At 57.4% G+C, this 23,585-nt stretch overlaps 1 protein-coding gene across 3 annotated transcripts in view; it reads right to left on the reverse strand.

Moving 5' to 3' along the window:
• Positions 1-6,674: 6,674 nt before the first annotated feature.
• Positions 6,675-23,585, reverse strand: part of KLHL26 (kelch like family member 26) — a 38,674-nt gene continuing 21,763 nt past the window's right edge. The window contains exons 1-4 of one of the 3 annotated variants that reach the window (XM_023229776.1): positions 19,597-19,697; positions 18,429-18,526; positions 12,515-12,697; positions 6,675-9,581 (exon numbers count right to left, since the gene is read on the reverse strand). In XM_023229776.1, the coding sequence (XP_023085544.1) occupies positions 8,000-9,581; positions 12,515-12,697; positions 18,429-18,478 (1,815 nt within the window). In that variant the 5' untranslated portion in view covers positions 18,479-18,526; positions 19,597-19,697 and the 3' untranslated portion in view covers positions 6,675-7,999. Of the gene's footprint in view, positions 9,582-12,514; positions 12,698-18,428; positions 18,527-19,596; positions 19,698-23,585 lie in introns of those variants that run through there. The other 2 variants (XM_023229775.2, XM_023229774.1) reach the window with 2 other exon arrangements.

Here is a 23,585-nt window from a genome sequence, read left to right on the forward strand (position 1 = left end):
CTTCACCTCTCTGAGCCTCACTGCTCTCCTCTGCTAAATGTGGACGTGGTGCTCCTCATAGCAGGCTCTTGGAAAGATTAAACAGATAACACGTGGAAAGCACTTAGCTCAGTGCCTGCTTCATCCAAGCACTTAGCAACTGTTAGGAAAGCAAAATGCTACTTCGCAATGTTAGTTTTCATGCTTTGCTTCTCAGCTCTTCCTTATATGGGATCTTAGTCGATTTGGGGTACCCACGTTGTGTGGAGGTGAATTAGGGCCATTGGAGCTGAGAGGCAAAGAGGAAAACAATCCCTGGTCTGGCTTTGACTTCCAAAAGAGGCTCTCATCGTACAGAGTTTTTAAAGGGCAAAGCAAAAGCCAGGTCTGATCATGGAGAGGGAAAGGACCCAAGAGAAGCCAGCAACGCCCCTCCTTACATAAGGTTACAGGAGGACCCAGGCCACTCATCCTCCCGCCCAGGCTTGAGTGGTGGGTGGAGGGTGGGACAGGGTGGGCTGCCAAGGAGGGTAGTGAGAGGCTGGAACTGGGCAGGCGGGGGACCCAGGGCTCAAGTCTAGGGACCCAGCCACTTGCACTGAGGAGGGGTAGATAGCTGAACTGTGTGTTGGAAAACTGGTTGGTGGGCTGGGTGCAGTGGCTTGCGCCTATATTCTCAGCACTTTGTGAGGCAGAGGCAGGAGGACTGCTTGAGCTCAGAAGTTCGAAACCAGCCTGGGCAACATAGGGAGACTGGGACAAGCTCCCAGGGACACCTACAGTGTCCATGCCCTGAAACTTAGCCAAGGCCCCACTGACCTCCCAACATCCAGACCCCCGTCCTACTGTCCAAGAGCCTGGGGCACTCACAGCCCCCACTCACCTGAAAAAAAAAAAAAAAAAGAGAGAGGGATCCCTCGACCTCCAGGGGGCAGTGGCTGCTAAGGAGATGCCGAACAGGCTTTTTGTTTTGGTTGCCAGCATCTGGGTCCCCATCCAAGTTTGGGGAGTCCCCCCACAGAGGGAAGTTGGTCACCCTGCTAACAAGAAAGGCCCTCAAGCCAAGGGTGATGCATCGAACTATTGGCCCCGGTTCCCACCTGTTCCTGTGTCCCCGCCCTCTACCGTTCTTCCTTCCAGGTGGAAGGCACTTCCCCATTCCTGATGTGGGGCTCAGCCATGTCATTTGCTTGGCCAAAGACTTATGGGCAGGTCAGGCATACTGGCTCACACCTGTAATCCCAGCACTTTGGGAGGCCGAGGCAGGTGGATCACTTGAGGCCAGGAGTTCAAGACCAGCCTGGCCAGCAAAGCAAAATCCCATCTCTACTAAAAATACAAAAATTAGCCAGGCGTGGTGGCACACACCTGTAATCCCAGCTACTCGGGAGGCTGAGGCAAGAGAATCGCTTGATCCTGGGAGGTGGGGGTTGCAGTGAGCCGAGATTGCGCCACTGCACTCCAGCCTGGGTGACAGAGGGAGACTCAGTCTCAAATAAATAAATAAATGAATAAGCTGCTCTTGGTGGCATGCGCCTATAGTTCTAGCTACTCGGGAGGCTAAGGTGGGAGTATCACTTGAGCCCAGGGGGTTGAGGCTGCAGTGAACCATGATTGTACCCCTGCACTCCAGCCTGGGTGACAGAGCAAGATTCCATCTCAAAAAAAAAAAAAAAAAAAAGACTTATGGGCAGATATGATAGTGTGTGAGTCCCGAATTGAGAGCCTACGAGGCCTCACGTGATTCCACTTGTCCTCAGACACCTGCAGCAGGAAAATGTGCCCTGGCTAGCTGCTGTTCCAGCAGGAGGCAAGAACCCATGGAGCAGGGCCTCTGGGCCACTCTGCATCCTTGCACCTGGAAGCAGAGCTGCCCAGCCGAGGCCAGCCTAGAGCAGACACCACCTCTGCTGACTCACAGACATGTGAAAAACAAACGTTTATTGTTGTTTGCCAATAGACTTGGGGGTGTTTGTTGCACAGCAGTGGCTGACTAATACACGTGAATGTACTCACTTTCACCATTCCTGGGACAGCTGGGGAATGGCGTGGGATACTGGCTGGGCCACCGGGATGTTTCCATGCAGGCACAAGTGCTACAGAGAAACAGCATCAGGGCAGGGCCATCTGTTTTTCAGGGGCAGCTGTGGCTGAGTGCCCAGGGCAGATGGCAGTGCCAACGGAGGCGTCTGGATTCTGCAGTGGTGGCAGGATCATCCCCTGGCACAATTTCAGCTGAAGGCCTAGCTGCCTCACCCCTTTGATACCATTGTTTTCTTTTTCTTTTTCTTTTTTTTGAGACAGGGTCTCACTGTGTTACCCAGGCTGGAGTGCAGTGGCACAATCACAGCTCACTGCAGCCTTGATCTCCGGGGCTCAAGCGATCCTCACCTCACCCTCCTGTGTAGCTGGGACTATAGGTGTACGCCACTATGCCAGGCTAATTTCTCTATTTTTTTGTAGAGACGGGGTTTTGCTGTGCTGCTGGTCTCCAACTCCTGGGCTCAAGAGATCTGCCTGCCTCAGCCTCCCAAAGTGCTGGGAATACAGTCTCTAAACCAAAAAAAGAAAAAAGAAAGAAAGAAAAAAAGAGAGAGGCATAGTCGTGCCCCCCTCCCAGAAAGCATGGGCCACTAGTCATAACATCCCAGCACCTCTGACCTCCAGTCTCCTCGTTATGAGAAATAATGTGTGCACTACAGAAAACACTAATGGCCAGATATGCTTGTCACCAAACAGTTCCAAAATTATAATGTAAATGTGGCAGATGCTGGAGTTTTCCCATCTCATGTCAGGGTTTTTACTTGCAAGCAACAGAAACTGACTCTAGACTATTTATTTATTTTATATTATTTATTTATTTATTTTGGAGTCTTGCTCTGTTGCCTGGGCTAGAGTGTAGTGGTTCAATCTTGGCTCACTGCAACTTCCGCCTCACAGGTTCAAGCAATTCTCCTGCCTCAGCCTCCCAAGTAGCTGGGATTACAGGCGTGAATCACCACACCTGGCTAATGTTTGTATTTTTAGTAGAGGCAGGGTTTCACCACGTTGACCAGGCTGGTCTCGAACTCCTGACCTCAAGTGATCTGCCCACCTCAGCCTCCCAAAGCGCTGAGATTATAGGTGTGAGCCACTGCATTCAGACCAGACAATTTATTTATTTATTTATTTATTTTTATTTTATTTTATTTTTTTTTTGAGATGGAGTCTAGCTCTGTCGCCCAGGCTGGAGTGCAGTGGCGCGATCTCGGCTCACTGCAAACTCCGCCTCCCAGGTTCACGCCATTCTCCTGCCTCAGCCTCCCGAGTAGCTGGGACTACAGGCGCCTGCCATCTCGCCCGGCTAGTTTTTTGTATTTTTTAGTAGAGACGGGGTTTCACCATGTAGATCAGGATGGTCTCGATCTCCTGACCTCGTGATCCACCCGTCTCGGCCTCCCAAAGTGCTGGGATTACAGGCTTGAGCCACCGCGCCCGGCCTCAGACCAGACAATTTAAATAGCCAATGTGTGTATTGCAAAACTGGTTGGTTGGCTAGGCATGGTGGCTCATGTCTGTAATCCTAGCACTTTGGGAGGCCAAGGCAGGAGTGCTGCTTGAGCCCAAGAGTTCAAAACCAGCCTGGACAACATAGTGAGACTGTCTCTATTTAAAAAAAAAAAAAAAAAAAAAAAAGGCCAGGCCTGGTGGCTCACTCCTGTAATCCTAGCACTTTGAGAGACCAAGGCAGGCAGATCACTTGAGGACAGGAGTTCAAGACCAGCCTAGCCAACATGGCAAAACCTCATCTGTACAAAAATTAGCCGGGAGTGGTGGCGTGCACCTGTAATCCCAGCTACTCAGGAGGAGGCTGAGGCAGGAGAATCGCTTGAACCCAGGAGGCACATGTTGCAGTGAACTGAGATGGCGCCACTGCATTCCAGCCTGGGCGACAGAGTGAAACTCCATCTCAAAAACAAAACACAAAAAATTGTTTGGTAGCTCACAGAAGTGATGAGAAGGCTGGAAAACTAGGCTCAGAAAAACAGGCTGGAGTGCAGTGGTGCAATCACAGCTCCTTGCAGCCTAGAACTCCTGGGCTCAGGTGATCCTCCCACCTTCTCCTCCCCCAGTAGCTGGGACTACAGGCGTGCACCACCCTAACAAGCTTTTTCTTTTCTTTCTTTTTTTTCTTTTTTTTTTTTTGTAGTGATAAGTTCTCACTATGTCACTCAGGGCTGGTCTTGAACTCTTGGACTCAAGCTATCCTCCCGCCTCAGCCTCCTGAAGCTCTGGGATTACAGGCATGAGCCACCGCGCCCAACCTGAGTGTGCTCTCTTAACTTGCTCCTCCTGGCCACAAGATGGCTGCAGAAGCCCCTGGCATTGTGTCCTCATAAGCAGCAGTAAGGAAGGGAAGGGGGCAACAAGGCCTCTCTCTCCCTTGTCCAGAAACACCCGACCCCTTCAAGCTTGCTGGCCAGAGCTGGGAAACATGCCCAGATTGCAAACAACCCCAGCAAAAGGCATTGCCAAGAACGGCTCAGCTGAATCTTAACTCCGGAGGCTGGGCACATTGCTGCTGGGTTCTGATGGTGAGGAGGGAGGAATGGCTGCCCGGCTGGCCATCAGAATGAGAGCGACAGGAAGACGAGAACGAAGCAGGGGCCTTGCTGGGGGTGGAGCACCGCTTGGTGTCCTCCTTCCCCCGGGGTGTGCACACAGAAGGTGCCCATGGCCGCTAGTGTGAAGAAGGCTGCCCTCACCTTCCCGCCCCAGCACCTCTCCTTTGTGCAGCAAACATTCGAGCTATGCCCCGTCTGTGCCAGGCTCTGTGTTAGGCACTGGGCTGCTGAGATCCACGGCTGGGCGCCCCGAGGAAAAGCAGAACCTGAGGCTGCACCGTGCAAAGTGAATCTCCAGGGCCCGTGAGAACGGACGAGCTGGAGCTGCTTCCTCGGAGAGGGAGCCAGGGGCGGGTTTCCAAGCTGGCCAGGTCCGGGGCGGATTCCCACCTCACACGGCTCCCCAGAGGCACCCTTGGCCCTCACTTGCTGAGAGGCCCCAGAAGTCACACTTGGCCTCCCTCTTGCGGGCCTGCATCTGACGGTCCCGAGAGACAGCGTTTTCCCACAGCCCGAGCCCAGGTGCGAGGGAGGCTCCTGCGGCCGGCGTCCAGGCCTCAGAGAGGAGGCAGGGCGTCTGGAAGTAGACAGGCTTCCCCCAGGCTCGGGGCGGTGCTGGGTTCCAGACCCCTTTGGGCCGCCAGGCAGAGTGGGCTACGCTGCTCCAGGGGTGCATGCACAGATATGTGTGTGTGTGCACATGTGTGTGTGTGCGTTTCACCGTGTGCGGGTGAGCATGCGAACACGTTGCAGTGTGTATGGGCGAGCATGCATGTGCAGGCGTGCACGAGCACGACCATGTGAATGTGTGTGCTGCGGCATGCGTGTGCAGGTGTGTGCGTATGTGTGAGTGTGCGCAGGCGTATTCTGCCTTTCTCTGAAGGACACAAACGTTCACAAAGTGAAGATTCAAGCCAGTTTCTGCTAAATTAAAAACAGCTTTTTCGTGTTTAAAGTTTACAATACGAAAAATAATTTTCCTTTCTTGGGGGGATGCGGGGGGAGGCTGAGGGAGGGGCAGGGGGCCCCAAGAACATTCCACGAACCGGCCTAGACGGTTATGCACAATCGATCCGGTTAGATACAGCAGCACCCCCGCCCTGGGCCGGCGCCCCTGCCAGCTCGTTGGGGACAAGATGTTCTGAGGTGTGAGCTGATCTGGGGGACTTGTAGCTGGCAAAGCTTCTCACTGCCCCCTGAAGGGGCCATGCCTCCAGTGGGGAAGGGTTCTCTTTGAGGGAGCTCAGGTCGGGGGTGGGGCTGGAATGTTCTGGTAAGTCCTGAGGAACTCGCCTTTCGTTTTGATGCCCCTGACAGTGTGGGCTTCTTTTAGGTTCCCAACCATGTTCTTATTTTAGCACTGCCCACCCCCTCAGCCTCTAGTGTTACCCCAGCCCCGATGGCTGCCACACAGGAGCACCAGGCATGCGGGCGCAGCGACTTAGGCACATCCAAGCATGTGTGATATCCCAGGGCCTCCCCTCTAGGAAGGCCGTCCGGGAACATCAGGCTTTCTCTGCTAACCTGCAACTGGTAAGTGGCCTGCTCTGGGCAGCCCGGTTCATAGTTTGGCCGGCCACGATGAGAGTAGGGGGCTGAAGGCTCTTCCAAAGTGCCAAGGTGGGCTGGGTATGGTGGCTCACGCCTGTAATCCCAGCACTTTAGGAGGCAGAGACAGGCGGATCACCTGAGGTCAGGAGTTCAAGGCCAGCCAGGCCAACATGGTGAAACCCCGTCTCCACTAAAAATACAAAAATTAGCCGCGTGTGGTGGTGTGCGTCTGTAATCCTGGCTACTTGGGAGGCTGAGGCAGGTGAATCGCTTGAACCCAGGAGGTGGAGGTTGCAGTGAGCCGAGATTGTGCCACTGCACTCCAGCCTGGGTGACAGAGCGAGGCTCCATCTCAAAAAGAAAAACAAAAACAAAAAAAAACAACAAAAAACGCCAGGGTGAAAGTCCTGGTCACACTTCCTGCTGCCTCTGCACCCCTGAGCCAAAGCCCAGCCCCCTGCCAACTCCTCTGCAAGGCTGGAAAAGGCTGAGACGGGGGAGAGGAGCCCCCAGCCAGACACGCGGAGGACACACGAGGAATCTGTGACCAATCAAACCCAAGCCGCACAAGCTCAGTGCTGGGCCGGCTCCATCTCTTCACCATAACATTTTTATTAAATAAAGGGAAATATTAGGAGACGACGTCTGCTAAGATAGGAGGTTAATTCTCTACACGGTGAGTGGGTCACAGAGACAAGACATCAATCGTCTGTTAGCAGCAAGAGAGACACTTCAAGTTGCCCCGAGAGTACAAATCCCATCTATGAGACAGCAGTGCTGGCTTCTTTAAAAAAAAAAAAAAAAAAGTAAAAGTAAAACCAATCAAAAATAAAAGGTTGAGAGGTTCACACATTGAAACAAACGTGGCCAGAGATGCCACAGAGCCCTTGAAGGGAAAGGCCTGACTGCCGGCTCGGTAGCAATGCTGACCCAAAAACAGGGCAGGTTGGGGAGTGGTGGGGCGTGGAGGGATGGAAAGGAGGGAGGAGAATAAAGACACCCCACCAGACCTGCGGGAAGCAACACTGTGGGATTCTGAAGTTAGCGTCCCCCTCCAGTTGTGGGAAGGGGACCGCCCAGCCAACACGGCAAATGTAGAGGGCCAGGATGTCTCAACCAGTTAAGGCCCCACAAGATGCCTAGTGCCAAATGGAAGGTCCAAGGCCTGTAAAGACCGTTTCTAGGAGTTGATATGGTTTTTCCTCCGGAAAGCAGATGAAGACAGAAACTGAGGCATGACCAGGGCCTCCCCTCAGCAGCTTGGAATGGGGGAAGGAGGGTACCCCAGAGGAGGCAGACACGTGCCCTCGTCCTCTACCCACTCCAAACCAGGGGCTTCCAAGCTGCCTCTCACTGCTCCTGGAGGTCCGTGTGTTATGGAGGTTTCTGGTGAGTTTATTTTAAAAACACGCGCGCAGGAGACTTGGAAGGAGGGTGAGTCATATACCACTGACTTTGGGTTCAATGTTGATGAGCTCACATCTGAATGCCTGAAATTGCGGGGCTGGGAGGCGGCAGAGAAGTGAGATGGAGCTGCACAGGGACCCCCTGGAGACCTGAGATTCCACCCGCCAGCCCGCGGGCACTCGGGGGTGGGGGGCAGGCAAGGAAACCACCCCGGGGACAAATTTGCTGCCACCACGTCTGACGCTTGGCGGGCAGGCTCCCTCGAATGGACTTAGAGCCAGGATCTGCTTTGGGAAGGAGGGAGGGACCCCTGGGAGGGGGGCCTATCAACGCAGCAGGCCCCTCAAGGGCAGCCCGGGCGAAGGAGGGGGCACTGGGGTTCTCAGGCAGACGTGCACTGGCCAAGCCCCACTTGGAGACAACATGCGGTCAGGCCAGGGTCCCAGGGGTCTTGGGGGCTACCTCCTGGTCCCGGCCCGGGGCAGCAGGACAGGGGCACAGGCTATGCCCGCGAAGGACTCCGGGAAGTGCAGGTCCCGCTCCCACTCGTCGGTGTCCGTGTTGTACACCTGTACGATGCCCGTGACGTTGTTGAGCCGCCAGTTGTAGCCCCCTACGATGTAGATCTTCCTCTCCAGCAGGCAGCAGCCGGCCTCTGACTGGCCAGCCCGCATGGGGCTGACGCTGGTCCACTGGTCCGTCTCCGGCACATAGTACTCCACAGCCAGCACGTCGAAGCAGCGGTCCACGTGGTCCATGCGGCCTCCAAGGGCATAGATGCGGCCGCCGGCGCCCACCATGGCGTGCAGCACGCGGGGCTCGCTCATGGGCGCCTTGAACTCCCACTGGTCAGCCACGGGGTCGTAGCAGTGCAGGGCCTTCTTGTCCTCCACCGAGATCCCGTAGCCACCCGAGATGTAGAGGCGGCCCCCTGAGGCAGCCCCAGCGTGACCCCAGGTACGGCGCTTCAGGGAGCAGGCGTAGCCCCACTCGTTGCGCCGGGGGCAGTACCGCTCCACAGAGGCCAGGCTGCCGGCCCGGTTGCGGCCTCCCGTGGCATACACCATGCCGCACAGCACGTTCAGCTGGAACTGGATGCGGCTCTCCTGCATGGCCTGCAGGCGCAGCCAGCGGTTCAGGTGGGGGTCGTAGCGGTAGCAGGCGTCCACTGCGCCCTCGCCGCTGCGGTACTGCAGGTGCTGGCCCCCGGCCACGTACACGAAATTGTCCAGCACAGCCACACACGTGTGGCTGCAGCCTACCTCCATCTCCGTGAGCTCACGGAAGTGGCGGGCGCCTGGCTCAGGCAGCTGGTAGACCTTGCTGCTGACGGAGCGGTCGCTGTCGGTGTAGGGTGTGCCGCCGAAGGTGACCAGCGAGGGCACATCCGAGCGCACGGCGGTGCGTGGAGACTGCATCTCGTGCTGCCGGAAGGGCAGCACCTGGTAGTTGAAGGCCTCCAGCAGGTACTGGCGGCACAGCACGTCCTCCACCATGATGTCCAGCGTCTGCACGCTGTCCACCAGCTCAGACGACTGCATGAGTGGGAAGCGGATGTGGCAGAGCACATGGCTGGCGCGCGGCCGACGGGCCGGGTCATGCTGCAGCCAGCGGACTGCCGCGCGAAACAGATCGATCTCTGCGCAGCTCTGCAGCCGGTTGCTCTGCAGGAAGAAGACCAGGCGCTCCAGCGGCAGGCGCAGGAAGTCCTCCTCCTCGGCGATCTGCAGGAAGTGCCGGAAGGTGAAGGCATCCACTGACTCCCGCAGCGAGGCCAGACTGAAGGTGGTGGCCATCTGGCCAATGTTGAGGCAGGTCTCCACGCTCATGGCCGCCTTCAGGAACTCCTCGCACAGCTCCACCAAGGGCAGCATCTGTAAGAACACAGCCGCGCCCAGCACGTCCTGCACACAGTCCAGGTCCAGGGTCACCTCGGCGCTGTAGGCAAAGTCGATGATGTGCCGCAGGCCACGGGCTGACACGCCCTTCAGCTCGATGACATCCTGGCTTGCCTCCCGCATGCCTCCGGTGAACATGGCCCTGGAGGGCAGAAACACAGTGTGTGGCTCACAGTGGCTGACGTGTGTTATGGCCAGCCAGGAATGATCTGGCCTGGGGAACAGTGGCCCCGGGACACAGAATGCAGGGCACAGCCAGCAAGAGGAAAGTAGGCGGACTGCTCATTAAAAACATGCAAAGGGGCCAGGCGTGGTGGCTCAGGCCTGTAATCCCAGCACTTTGGGAGGCCGAGGCAGGCAAATCACGAGATCGAGATCATCCTGGCTAACAAGGTGAAACCCCGTCTCTACTAAAAATACAAAAAATAAGCCGGGCGTGGTGGCAGGCACCTGTAGTCCCAGCTACTCCAGAGGCTGAGGCAGGAGAATGCTGTGAACCCAGGAGGCGGAGCTTGCAGTGAGCTGAGATCAGGGCACTGTACTCCAGGCTGGGAGACAGAGCAAGAGTCAGTCTCAAAACAAACAAAAAACATGCAAAGGCTGGGCGCAGTGGCTCACTCCTGTAATCCTAGCACTTTGGGAGGCCGAGGTGGGTGGATCACCTGATGTTCAAGACCAGCTTGGCCAACAGGGTGAAACCCCGTTTCTACTAAAAATACAAAAAATTAGCCGGGCATGGTGGTGGGCACCTGTAAACCCAGCTACTCGGGAGGCTGAGGCAGGAGAATTGCGTGAACCCAGAAGGCGGAGGTTGCAGTGAGCCAAGATCATGCCTCTGCAGTCCAGCCTGGGCAACAAGAGCGAAACTCTGTCTCAAACAAACAAAACATGAAAAAAAAAAAAAAAAAGGTCTTGAATCCCACCCAAGCCATGCATCTTCCTATAAACAGCAACTCCCTGCTTGGCCCCTCTGCAGGGAGCCCTGCCCCTGCCCCTTCATGACTAGTTCGTGACTCTGTTGGAGCTACAGGAGTGGTGGCCCGGGTCAGCCTCACCCACAATGTGCCTAGCAGGGGGGCAGTTGGAGGGGCCAGGTATGGCAGTGCAGGATGAGAACACACCCTGTGGCTCTGGGGACAGATGCAGCCCCACCTGACACCTGAGCTCAGGAGCTGCAAGGCCAGTGCTCTGGAGGTGCCGTGCACCACAGTTCAGCCCTCACCTGCTCACTGACCTAAGCAGGCAGCTCTGACATGCCCAGCCCGAGTCTCAACAACCATCATGTGAAGAGGGGAAGGTAATGAGGGTCCCCAGGAATGGATGCCCCACCAGGAGGCTGTGCTGGGGTGACTGCTGTCTCCAGAGACAGGCTCAGGTGGTCGGGGAAGTGCCTCCCACCCAACAGCTGTGTCTCCAGCCTCCATGAGACCCCCGCTCCGCCTTTGTACTGCTCTGCTCTGCAAGGCAGAACATGAGAGGGGGAGGTGACACAGGCCCCCGTGAGGGAGGGCAGTGGGGAGGCACAGGGTTCTAGGTCACAGTTCCCTTACAGCATTTAGGGTGTTCCCCAGCAGAAGAGGGAAGAACACCCCAGCTCCAGGGGAACAGGTGGTTCCTTCCAGGAGGTGCACTGGCATGGCATAGCAACTCTCATTCTGGTCGGTGCACCTCCCGATGGCTGTCTGAGGAGGATGGAACATCCCTTGTGCATTTTGACCCACAGAGGACTGTCCCCTAGTCTTGCGCCTCACATGAGCCAGGTTCAGGGCTACAGGGGCAAAGACAGCTACCAGGGCGCTGTCTCTGGGCTGCCCACTAACATCTGCCCAACGAGCTGCTCTTCAGCATCTCTGAGAGGTCCAGGAGCAGTAACTACACTGCCAGCAATCCAGACCCTGCCCCACTTGTCCCCATGGGTCCCCGCTGGCCCTTGGGCATGATATGATGAAGGCAGAGGCGGTCGCGGGCGACAGGAGGGAGCTTTGCCTTTTAAGGTCTCGCTGGCTGTAGTGCCAGCACAGGGGAGCCTTTAAAGGGCATGGCTGGCTGGGCTGGCCCACCCGTCCCCAAATCCAGAATAAAAATAGAAGCGGCGCCCCAGTTGGCTCAGCTGCTGCAGCCCCCACAACAGCCTCATTGAGCCCATGGGGCAGGCAGCCCAGGCCTCGGGGAACGTGCGACTTAGTGGCACACCTGGGCTAGGGCCTGGGAACCGCCCCAGGGTGGCCCAGCTCTCTCTGGCAGGGTCACTGCCTGGCAGGAAGGAGGCTCACCTGCTGGTCACCCAGGGAGGGAGATCACCCAGCCCTGCAACAGCCCCCAGCTGGTGAGGAAGATGCACCCCCTACTCCACAGCCCTGTTCTGTGGTGCTCTCACTTCTGGCCTGGCCATGGCACAGGGACAGACAAACCCACGTGCCTGCCATGGCCCCTTCTGTCACATGGGGGAAGTGTCCACAGCTCAGGACGACAGGCAGGAGAACTCATTCGGGCCTCAGACAGAGCCTGGGATACGGTGTTGGCAGACACAGGGTCCCTGCAGCCCTTGATGCCCCTCCAGTCCCTCAGCTGTCCTGCTCCAGGTGTCCTGAGGAGATGCCCTGATGGTAGGGGCTTGTGCCCATTTCACTCATCCCTGCTGGATCCCAAGGCCTAGAATAGTGCCTGGCATACAGCAGGCATCAAGCAGAGACACATTGGGCCAGGCACAGTGACTCACGCCTACAATTCCAGCACTTTGGGAGGCAGAGGCAGGCGGATCATGAGGTCAGGAGATTGAGACCATCCTGGCGAACATGGTGAAACCCCATCTTTACTAAAAACACAAAAAAATTAGCCGGCCGTGGTGGCAGGCGCCTGTAGTCCCAGCTACTCGGGAGGCTGAGGCAGGAGAATGGCGTGAACCCAGGAGGTGGAGCTTGCAGTGAGCCGAGATTGCACCACTGCACTCCACCCTGGGCGACAGAGCGAGACTATGTCTCGAAAAAAAAAAAAAAAGAGAAAGTGGGTGCCATCTGCCCTGTCCCCGTCCCCACAGGCAGCTACCCCTTCCAGCTGTCCGGGGCCAGCGCTTACCTGAAGTAGTCGCTGCAGGCGGCCAGGACAACCTTGTGTGCAGGAAAGGCCTCTCTGTTGATGGTCAGCACAACATCGAGGAGCTGACCCTGGGCGCGGAGGGTGGCCAGGCCCTGCAGGAGGCTGGTGCTGTGGCTGGGTGCCGAGAAGGTGCACTTGAGGGCCCCGTTCTTGTCCGCTGTGCTGTGGGGAGAGCAGAGGTGGGGACACAGCCCAGAGGTTCACACATACACTACGACCTTGAACACAACACTCAGTGCAAGAAGCCAGACACAAAAGGCCGCACTGCATATGACTCCGCCGACGCAAAATGTCCAGAACAGGCAAATCGGCAGAGACAGGAAGCAGATGGTGCCACCAAGGGCTAGGGGAGGGGAGGGGCGAGTGACTGCTGATGGGGTGGGGTCTCCTTTTGGAGGGATGAGAATGTTCTGGAACTAGACAGAGGTAGTGTTTGCACAGCACTGTGAATCTACTAAATGCCACTGAATTGTCCACTTTAAGACAGTTTTATGCCATGTGAATTTCACTTCAATAAAAAAACCAAAGGACACATGGGAGCCTTCTTGAGTCCTCTGCAAGCCCCACTACAGCCCCTCGCAACTGAGAGTATACGAGCCCTCTGTGGTCCAGCCCCCACTGCCCCTACTGCCCCCTTGTCCCCTCTTCTCCAGCCCCACCAACCCTTTGCAATTTCATTTGGGAAAACTGTTGAACGGATCAATGAATGAATAGCTTAGGAGCCATTAACGCACCACTTCTTCCTCAGAACACAACAGGGGGTGGACGCTGGTGCCACCTCCAGGGTCAGTTCCCTCCAAGACCCTCACCCCCACTAGGCTGAGGCACCCTGCTGTGTCCTCGTGGCCTCTGCCCTCTGGAATTTGCTCTCCCATTCCTGGGGCCCACGCCTGCCCGTAAGCGAGGGCCAGGAATGCGGGCACTGATCTTTCCAAGAAAGCGGGAGGAGACGGAAGGCTCCTTGGCCCCACTGCCAGCCAGCCCCAAAACCACAGTGGGCATTAAAGAGCCAATGTCGGCCAGGCGCGGTGGCTCAAGCCTGTAATCCCAGCACTTTGGGAGGCCGAGACGGGCGGATCATGAGGTCAGGAGATCGAGACCATCCTGGCTAACACGGTGAAACCCCGTCTCTACTAAAAAATACAAAAAACTAGCCGGGCGAGGTGGCGGGCGCCTGTAGTCCCAGCTACTCGGGAGGCTGAGGCAGGAGAATGGCGTAAACCCGGGAGGCGGAGCTTGCAGTGAGCTGAGATCCGGCCACTGCACTCCAGCCTGAGCGACAGAGCGAGACTCTGTATCAAAAAAAAAGAAAAAGCCAACGTCAAACACAGGGTGCGCAGTGGGCATTCAGTCAACATAGCAGCTGCCACCAGAGGGCTCTGACCTCCCCCTCAGGCCACCCTTCCAGAGACCCTTGGGAAAGGGTGGGTGACCAAGACAAATTGCTGGGGAGAGGGGCTGAAGGGCCAGGCACTGACCACAGGCCTGCAAGGCACCGCAGGCAGAGAAGTTGCCCAAGCCCTATCCCTGCCTGCAAGGCGCTCCATGTCCTAGAGGGTGGGGACACAGCACAGAGGATCCACTGTGGGGCCTGTGCTCAGTGGAAAGCCTTTGAGTCCCTGGGGAGGCAGGACATGTGCTACTCAGAGCCCAATGCCATGGATCTGGGCTGGCCAGGAAAGCTGCGGTGTTCGCCGCGGAGGGGGGGGGGGTGCAGCCTTCTGAAAGCTGAGGAGGGCAGGGAAGGAAAGGGGTCCAGATGTATCCTGAGACTCTGGCTTGTCCCCGTGGCCTTTCCCCTGCCAAGTGGAGGGGACACTCACCTTAACTCCTCCCTTCCTCCCCTCCCCACACATCTGCCCCAATCGCACTTGACCAGGCTGCTGCGGTGAGCCAAGCCTCGGCTCTTTTTTCCCTAGACCCATGACAGATCCACAGTTTCGAGGCTTGTGAGGAGCATGTCGCAGGCTCATGGGCTGCCCTCCCCTGTCCAGCCCCCCCCAACAGGGGTTCAGCACCTGCCTGGACATCTCCAGGGGCAGGATCTTGTTGCTTCCCATGAATGCCACGCCCTCTCACCGACACCCTGCGACAGGTGTCCAGGCTGCCTGGGGCCAAAGTCGCATCCTGCATGTGCCTCTGAGGACCCTCAAGGTGACCACGTCTCTCCTTGTCCCCAGCTTGCCTCACTGGCTTTGCCAACTCCTCTTCCCTGCCCATGCGCGCAGGGATGCAGCGTGAATGAGACAAAGTAGGCTCCGTCCTCATGGGCATCTGGTCCGGGCAACGGGAACCAAAAGGGGTCAGATCACCCAGAATCAACTTCCTGTTGCAGCTGTGGCAAGGGTTGTGCCATTGGGCTCCAGGTGACTCCTGCGGTCTTTCTGTGGACACTTTTGTCTCCCAGAAGTATGCATGGGCCTTGCCAGCCTTTGCCATTTTGCTTTTGTTCTGGTTTTTCCTTAAAAGTTCCAGGAGATTTTGGGGGAGGGATGGGAGGACTTCTTGTGCCTCCTCTAAAGCCCGTGGAGGCAGGTGTGCATGTGTACATTTTCAAGTTTTTTTTTTTTTTTTTTTTTTTTGAGACGGAGTCTCGCTCTGTCGCGCGGGCTGGAGTGCAGTGGCCGGATCTCAGCTCACTGCAAGCTCCGCCTCCCGGGTTTACGCCATTCTCCTGCCTCAGCCTCCCGAGTAGCTGGGACTACAGGCGCCCGCCACCTCGCCCGGCTAGATTTTTGTATTTTTTAGTAGAGACGGGTTTCACCATGTTAGCCAGGATGGTCTCGATCTCCTGACCTCGTGATTCGCCCGTCTCGGCCTCCCAAAGTGCTGGGATTACAGGCTTGAGCCACCGCGCCCGGCCGCATGTGTACATTTTCATCAGAGGAAATGCGTCGCACTGGGGCAAGTTCATCATGGGGCCACTCAGTTCTTAGCAGCATATTTACCATGCTTCTCCATATATAAAGAGCATCAAGAAATCAATACAAATTAGCCAGGCATGCTGGCATGAGCCTGTGGTCCCAGCTACTTGGGAGGCTGAGGTGGGAGGATCACTTGAGCTCAGGAGGTGGAGGCTGCAGTGAGCCATGTTTGTGCCACTGCACTCCAGCCTGGGTGACAGAGTGAGATCGAAAGATGCACAAAGAGGCCGGGCGCGGTGGCTCAAGCCTGTAATCCCAGCACTTTGGGAGGCCGAGACAGGCAGATCACGAGGTCAGAAGATCGAGATCATCCTGGCTAACAGGGTGAAACCCCGTCTCTACTAAAAAATACAAAAAACTAGCCAGGCGAGGTGGCGGGCGCCTGTAGTCCCAGCTACTTGGGAGGCTGAGGCAGGAGAATGGCAGGAACCCAGGAGGCGGAGCTTGCAATGAGCTGAGATCCGGCCACTGTACTCCAGCCTGGGCGAGAGAGCGAGACTTCGTCTCAAAAAAAAAAAAAAGAAAGATGCACAAAGAATGTGGGCTGATGGTTCCCAGGAAAGCAAGCAGAGCTGGCTGGAAGGATGTAAGAGTCAACCTCGCTTGCAGTCAGGGAAGCACACTCGTCGGGGGTTCATTTATTTATTTATTTATTTTATTTTATTTTATTTTATTTTTGAGACGGAATCTGGCTCTGTCGCCCAGGCTGGAGTGCAGTGGCCGGATCTCAGCTCACTGCAAGCTCCGCCTCCCAGGTTTACGCCATTCTCCTGCCTCAGCCTCCCAAGTAGCTGGGACTACAGGTGCCCACCACCTCGCCCGGCTAGTTTTTTGTATTTTTTTTTAGTAGAGACGGGGTTTCAACGTGTTAACCAGGATGGTCTCGATCATCTGACCTCGTGATCCGCCCATCTCGGCCTCCCAAAGTGCTGGGATTACAGGCTTGAGCCACCACGCCCGGCCTCTTTGGGGGTTTATGAAGCAAGGTGACCCCCGGGAAGTCAGCTGGGTAGACCCAGCAATATTCTAAAGGTTCATGTCCTTTACCCAACAACTCTATTTCTGAAACTTACCCAAATACAGTCTCTAGGGGACACAGACAAGAAATAAGCTAACCACCCTTAAAGGAGATACACAGAATCACAGCACCTTCCAAGAGAGGGCTGCCCTATAGCTGGGTGAGGAGGCCGACGCATCCTGGGAAGATGTCGCATCCAGGGCTGCAGGAGGAAGGAAGAGGCAGAGTGCACACAGTGGGATGCTATTTGGGCTCAAAGTGCCACACATAGGCATCTGCCCATGAGTGCACAGAACATACCTGGAGAATTGAGAAGCTGGACAGAGAGAACCTCCCTCTGGGGAGGAGAGGAGCCACTGCCCTGCCCCATGCTGTTCTGATGACTGAGGAACAGGAAACCAGGGAGGTGGGCCGGTGTTCCAAGCATGGGATCTCTGGGTTCCACAGCAAGCGGAGAGGGTGCCCAGAACCCAGAAGGCAAGATCAGTTCAGCTGGCTGGCAGGGCATCTCAGAGCAGACATCAGGGGCCAGCAGTCTGGGCCAAGCCAGCTCTGGTTAGTAGGAACTCAGCAGTCACTCAACCACCCAGGCCTCAGCTACAAAGCAGGGGCAAATGACCATCCAGCTCCCCAGCCCCGGGGCCACTGGAGGATGAGATGAGCAAACGCAGAGCCCTGGGACCCAGGCTGCCACCAGCACGTGACGACTACACACTCGGAGAATTTGGATGCTCCCATCTGGAAGTTAGGACACCCCAGACCCAGAAAGCAGGGTGAGGCCTATTCACTGCTGGTTACAGGGCTCAGGGCCCACACTGGACCAAAGAGGGGAGGAAGCAGCTTGTCCTCCCCAGGCCGCCTCCTCGTGCCCTGGTGATGCCTGACGCGTTCCACATGCCTGTTTCCTTCCTCTCATCTTAGGGATGGGACAACTGTCCCTGAGGCCCCTGACGTCATCCTCACTGCCGCCCCTATGAAGCCAAACCCACCCCGCTGCAGCCCCTCCTGGGGAACTCAGGGAGGGAGGAAGCCAGTAGGGGCAGGAGTCCCCCCGCCTGGACGGAGAAGTGAGACGCAGCCTGGGCGGAGGTGGGCAGGCGGAGGAGGAGGGAGGGCTGGGGCCAGGGCTGATGACTAAGGTCCTCTCCAGCCGGCCACTGGGAGGAGGGGAAGGACCCATTACTCAGGCTGGTCCAGACAGGGGGCGGCCGGCACGACAGGGCCACAGGCCCCCAGGAAGGCGGTGGCCCTGAGCTGGTCCGAGTCTCCAGACGGCCACTCAAGTCACGGTCACCCGCACGTGAGTCATCGGAGCCAATGCGTCAGCAGCCCCAGCCAGGGCCGTCTCAGGAGGCCATTGCTGCCCGCCCTGGCTGCACCCTCTGCCCGAATCTGGACTCTGAGTGGCCACACGCCCCCGCTACAGGCCTGGCCCAGGCTGGGGGCCATTCTGACACCCGCTTGCTGCTGGATCCCCTGAGCAATGTCATCGGGCACCCTAGCCAGGCCCAGGCCTGTGCTGGATCCGAGGACACGCCCAGGTCTGCCCTGGCGACACCACCCCTGCTTCTCTCAGATGTCCCGGTGCAGGGGTGTGCTGAGGCTGACGTCCACGGAGCCCGGGTCGGGTAAACTCCCCCAGGTGGACCGCCTATTATGGGATTGCCGAGATCTCCAAGGGTTGCCCTGGGACCACCTGCTTGCTACTGACACACTCTGTGGAGGCTCCTTCCCTCCCCATACTGGTCCTTCGTGGGGCCCTCGAACCCTTGCCTGAGAGTCTGCTCTGGGAGAACCCAGCCCAAGGCAGGATGGCCACGTGGGGGAGGTCACAGGAAGCTCAGAGTTGCAGGGGCTGCGGCCAGGCGCCCTAGTGATGAAGCCTCGTGGGAGGATTAGGAGCAGGGGGAGGTGGGGGCTGCCTCGGGAGCCAACAGTGAGGGGCACGCACCTGTCAGAGCAGGCGCCCCTCCTCTGGCCCCGGGCTGGCCTCATCTCCATGGTCGGCTTCCCAATACACGAGGAGCGATCCAAAGCCCCAGAACGGTTCTTTTCATTGGAATGTCCAGAAAAGAAAAAAAAAAGGCAAGAACAAGAAAGAATTTCATGGAAACATTTCTTTGGGGTTTTGTAAAATCCTTTCCCACCCCCACGCGGAGCCCAGTGCTTGGGCCAGAATGGAGCCTGCCGGCATTGCCCCTGACAGGCGGTTCTGACGCGCATAGTCCCTCACTTCCCCTCAAAGAGGAGAGCACTTCCACTTTCAAAGCCAATTTTGGTTTTATTGTCCATGTGGCTCGAAGGAGCGCAGCAGCGCAGCACAGCTGGTTGGCTCCCACCCCGGCCGATGCGATGCCGCCCCAGGGTCCCGGTGCATGGGTGGGGAAGAGTCTGTACTTCAGGGGACAGCAGGGGACATCAGGGCCTGCTGAGAAGCCACTGCCCACTCTCTAGCCTCTCTCCCAGCCAGTCCCAGGCCGGCAACTGGACCAAGACCATCCTGAGAGCTTTGTCTGAGATCCAGCACGAGAGGGAAACAGAGGCTCGGAGAGAGAGTGACAGAGACTTAGAGAGAGAGGACAGAGATCCAGAGGGGAACTGGGACCCAGAGAAAGAAAAACAGAACCCGGAGAGAAGGGGACAGAGACCCAGAGAGAGAAAAACAGATTCAGAGATAAAGGGACAGAGACTTAGAGGGCACAGAGACCCAGAGGGGAACAGGGACCCAGAGAAAGGTAGACAGACAGAGACCCAGAGAGAGGGGGACAGGGACCCAGAGACAAGGAGACAGAGACCCAGAGAGGGAGACAGAGACCCAGAGAGGGAGACAGAGACCCAGAGAGAGGGAGACAGAGACCCAGAGAGAGGGAGACAGAGACCCCGAGAGACAGAGAGAGATAGGGAGAGAGGAACAGAGAGCCAGTGAAAGGAGGGGAAGCAGAGATGGTGGCAGGGGTGGGGTGACAGCAACCTGGCAGTGTGGGAGGTGGTGTGGGGCTTGGGTGCCAGAGCTGTGGGGGGCCTGGAGTCCCACTACCAACCTCTCAGCCTCACAGCCACCACCCTGCTCTCCAACCACACTGACACCTTCTCTCATGACCCTTCCCACCCACTCTGACCTCACCAAGCAGGCACAGGTCTTCACACGCAGCCTCACAAATCCCCAGCAGCCGGGGAGGTCACAGGCTCAGTATCCTTCTCAAAGATGAGAACACCTCGGCCCAGCGTGCCCCGGCCTCCCCCCACCCCTGGCCACCAGCAGCTGCAGTCCTCACTGGCTCTTGGGCACGTGCCTCGAGGGTAGAAGGTACAGAGAGGCAGGGTCCCACCCGTCCCACAAAGGCAGCTCCCCCAGCACTGTTGCCATGGTGACCACAATGTTTCACCACACTGGGGACTGCTCCCAGCCCACAGGACGGAGTCGCTGGGTTCCCGCACCTCATGCTGGCCCTCAAACACTCCGGCCCCCACGCTCACGTCAGCAAGCTTTCCCATGGGACAGTTCAGAGGCCCCTGAGGCTGGACCCGCCCTGCTTCTCCCCCAGACTGCCCAAGGCTACTTCCTGGGGTTATCCCTCCTGATAAGGCGCCGCTCCTTCCAAGGCACCTGCTGTTCTCTGCCTCCCTGGGTTCCCGTGGGAGTGGAGGAAAGATAATGGCTTCTGGCTGGACAAGCGGGAGAGCCCAGGAGTGGGTGCAGGGCCCCACCGCAGTGTCCCAGCAGGCCAGGACATTCAGCCACTGACAGACCCAGAGACTGGAACAGAGGGACAGAGATGGGGAGACAGAGACCCAGAAACAGAGGGACAGAGACACAGAGATGGAGACAGAGACACAGCAACAGAGACAAAGAGAGACCCAGAGACACAGACGCAGGGACAGGGAGACAGAGACCCAGAGACGGAGACACATACCCAGAGACAGAGACACAGAGACTCAGAGACAGGGAGACAGAGACCCAGAGACAGTGTGACAGAGACCCAGGGACAGAGGGACAGAGACCCAGAGACAGAGACACAGAGACAGGGAGACAGAGACTGCAGCTCAGGGGCCGCCAGGGTACAGCTGTCTGTGTCTCCCTCCTGCTGGACATGCTGGTTTTCTCCGATATCCTCACGAATCATTTCCAACAGGAACCCTGCACTCCCCCTCTGTGCTGGGAGGGCAGGCGTGCTGGGCAGGCCAGGCAGGGTCAGAGCCACCCTTACCTCGCAGCCTCCCCACCCACCCACCCTCAAGCCTCCTCCAAAAGCCCCGCGCCACTGAGGCAGACAGGGCTCGCCATGAGCTACGCCTGTTGGCCCAATTCACAGCGTCCTGCATGGATGCCCTCTGACCCCTGCGAAGGAGCCCTGGCCTTCCCCTTCTTCCCAGCCTCCTGATTCGGAGCCATTCCCTGCCTGTCTGTCCTTGCTGGGTGTCTGTGCCTTCAGCCTGTCTGTGCCTGCTGGGTGGGGACAGAATGACAGGAGACAGGGCATCTGGGAGTGCCTAGCAGGAGGCCACTGTACCACCTGGCATCCCCAGACAGCCCCCAAGTGACGGCCAGGGACGCCAAGGCTCAGAGAGGGTGGTGAGCTGTTCAGGGAGGGCAGGCAGGCAGGTTTCGGAATCGAGGATCAACTGGAAAGGCCACCACCAACGACCCCAAGGACCCAGTGAGGTGGCAGGAGACACTCCCTCCTCTCAGGCTGTGCAGGTTGAGAGGTGAAACCCACAGAGCTGGGAGCAGAAGGCTGAGGCCCGCCCACCCCCATCCTGCAGGTCCCCCGCAAACCCCACCATGAAGCCAGGGCAAGCTGCGTGGCCTCCTGTTCCCTGAGCCTTGCTTAAACCTTCCTGAAGACAGGGGGTCAGAGGCGCAGTGCTTTGCAAGCTGTCGTCTCAGGAGCATGGGGGCATTCTAGATGAGGAAGCGGGCTGGAGGCATGGGTGGGTGGATGATGGATGGATGTGGCCACCTCTCACTTGCTCCTCAGGGGTCACCATAAGCCCAGTGCCCTCAAGGCCAGGCTGTGATCTCCTGCCCTAATCCCAGCCTCTGACCAATGCCACCGGGAGTCCAGGATGTGTGGGGCTCTGACTGCGGCTGATGGACAGGAAGATGCTATGCACAGCGCCCCTCATCCTGGACTTGCCCAACTCCAGCCACTTCTCAAGGCCAACAAGAAGGAAGCCCCACCATCCAGACAAAGGCCCAGAAGATGAGGGGGTGTTCAGACCCCACCTCTCTGACCAGCTGCAAGCTCTCTGCCCTCACAGCACGAAGACAAGGGGGTGTTCAGACCCCATGTCCCTGACCAGTGGCAAGCTCTCTGCCTCCACAGCACCCCTCCCATCCTGGCTCATGTCCAGATGACAATGCTGCGGTGTCCCCATCAGAACAGCCTTCACTGACTGAGGGAGCACCCAGTCTGTGCAATCTTGGCTCCTGGCCCACCTTCTGGCAGGCAGTCTCTGAAGGGGCACTGCTACCATCCCATCTTACAGATGGGGAAATCGAGGCACAGACAAGTTCAGCCACTGACCCAAAGTTATACAGTAAACAGAGAGGGGGGACACCAGGCTTGGCCAAAGGAGGCCTTCCTCAGCCAATACACGGGTGCTGGTTGGTCTCTCCCCAGCCCCAGGTAGGTGGGCCTCTGATCGTGACCATCACACATGGGGAGACTGAAGCTCAGAGGGCTGAGACACCTCGCCAAGGCTCTGCCTGAGCTGGGAGGACGGACATGGAGCTGAACAGCAGGAAGAGCAAGACAGGCTTTTCAAGGCCAGCCCCAGGCAAGAATGTGGATTTACCCCACTAGTCCTCCAGCTACCTTGCAAGAGAGGGAACCCCACTCTGTAGATGAGGGGGCAGTGCCTGCCAGGTCCCGCTGGGAGAGCCTCGGTCTACGACTCATCAGCCACCCCACCTCCCTGATCCCCAATTGGGCCATTTTTGTCTTCCCTGCTCCTCACTCCATCTGCCACATCATCTGTTTCCAGCCTGTCTCCCCACAGCTGAAAGGGGAACCCCATAAAGCTGGGCAGGCAGGATTCTATCTCCTGCAATGTCCTGGTGCTCACCACCATGCCTCGCATATGACTGGAGCTCAGTCATGCTTGTCAGCTGGATAGGTGGACAAGCAGTCAAGTGAATGGACAGGTAGAGGGATGGGTAAATGAGTGGGTGGATGGGCAAATGATGGATGGACAGATGAATGGGTGGGTAGATGGGTGAATCAGTGGGTGGATGGGTAAATGGGTGGGTGAATGGATGGGTGAGTAGGTGGATGGAGGGGTGAATGGATGAATGGATGGATGGGTGGGGAGATGAGTGGGTAGATGGATGGGTGGATGAAAGGGCGTGTGGATGGATAGGTGAATTAATGGATGGCTGGATGGACAGATGAATGGATGGGTGGATAGCTGGGGGGGTAGATGGATGGATGGGTGAATAAATGGATGAAAGAGTGGGTGGATGGGTGGACAGACAGGTGCATAGGTTGGTGGATGGGTGGATGGATGGGTCGGTGGATGGTAGATGAGTGGATTGGTGGATGGTGGGTTGGTGGATGGATAGTGATAGGTGGGTAGATGGGAAGGGTGTCTGGATGGGCAGGTGGATGGGTAGATGGATAGGTGGGCAGATGGTGGATGAGTGGATTGCTGGATGGGTGGGTGGGTTGGTAGATGGATAGTGGTAGGTGGGTGGATGCGTAGATGGAAGGGTGGCTGGATGGGCAAGTAGATGAGTTAATGGATGAGTGGATGGAAGGGCAGGTGGGTGGGTGACAGACAGGCAGATGGATGGGTGGGTGGGTAGGTGGGTGGGTGGATGAATGGGTGGGTGGATAGATGGAAGAGTGGGTAGGTAGGTTGGTGGGTGGGTGACAGACAGACGGGCAGATGGATGGGTGGGTGGGTGGATAGATGGAAGAGTGGGTAGGTGGGTGGGTGCGTGGATGGAAGGGCAGATGGATGGAAGAGTGGCCTGATGAAAGGGCAAGTGGATGGGTGGATGGATGGAAAAGTGGATTGATGGAAGCGCAGGTGGATGGGTGGTTGGATGGGTGGGTGGGTGGGCAGGTGGGTGGATGGAAGAGCAGATGGATGGGTGAGTGGA

This window comes from Piliocolobus tephrosceles, chromosome 21, assembly GCF_002776525.5.
Source record: "Piliocolobus tephrosceles isolate RC106 chromosome 21, ASM277652v3, whole genome shotgun sequence".
In the NCBI taxonomy this organism is placed as follows: Eukaryota; Metazoa; Chordata; class Mammalia; order Primates; family Cercopithecidae; genus Piliocolobus; species Piliocolobus tephrosceles.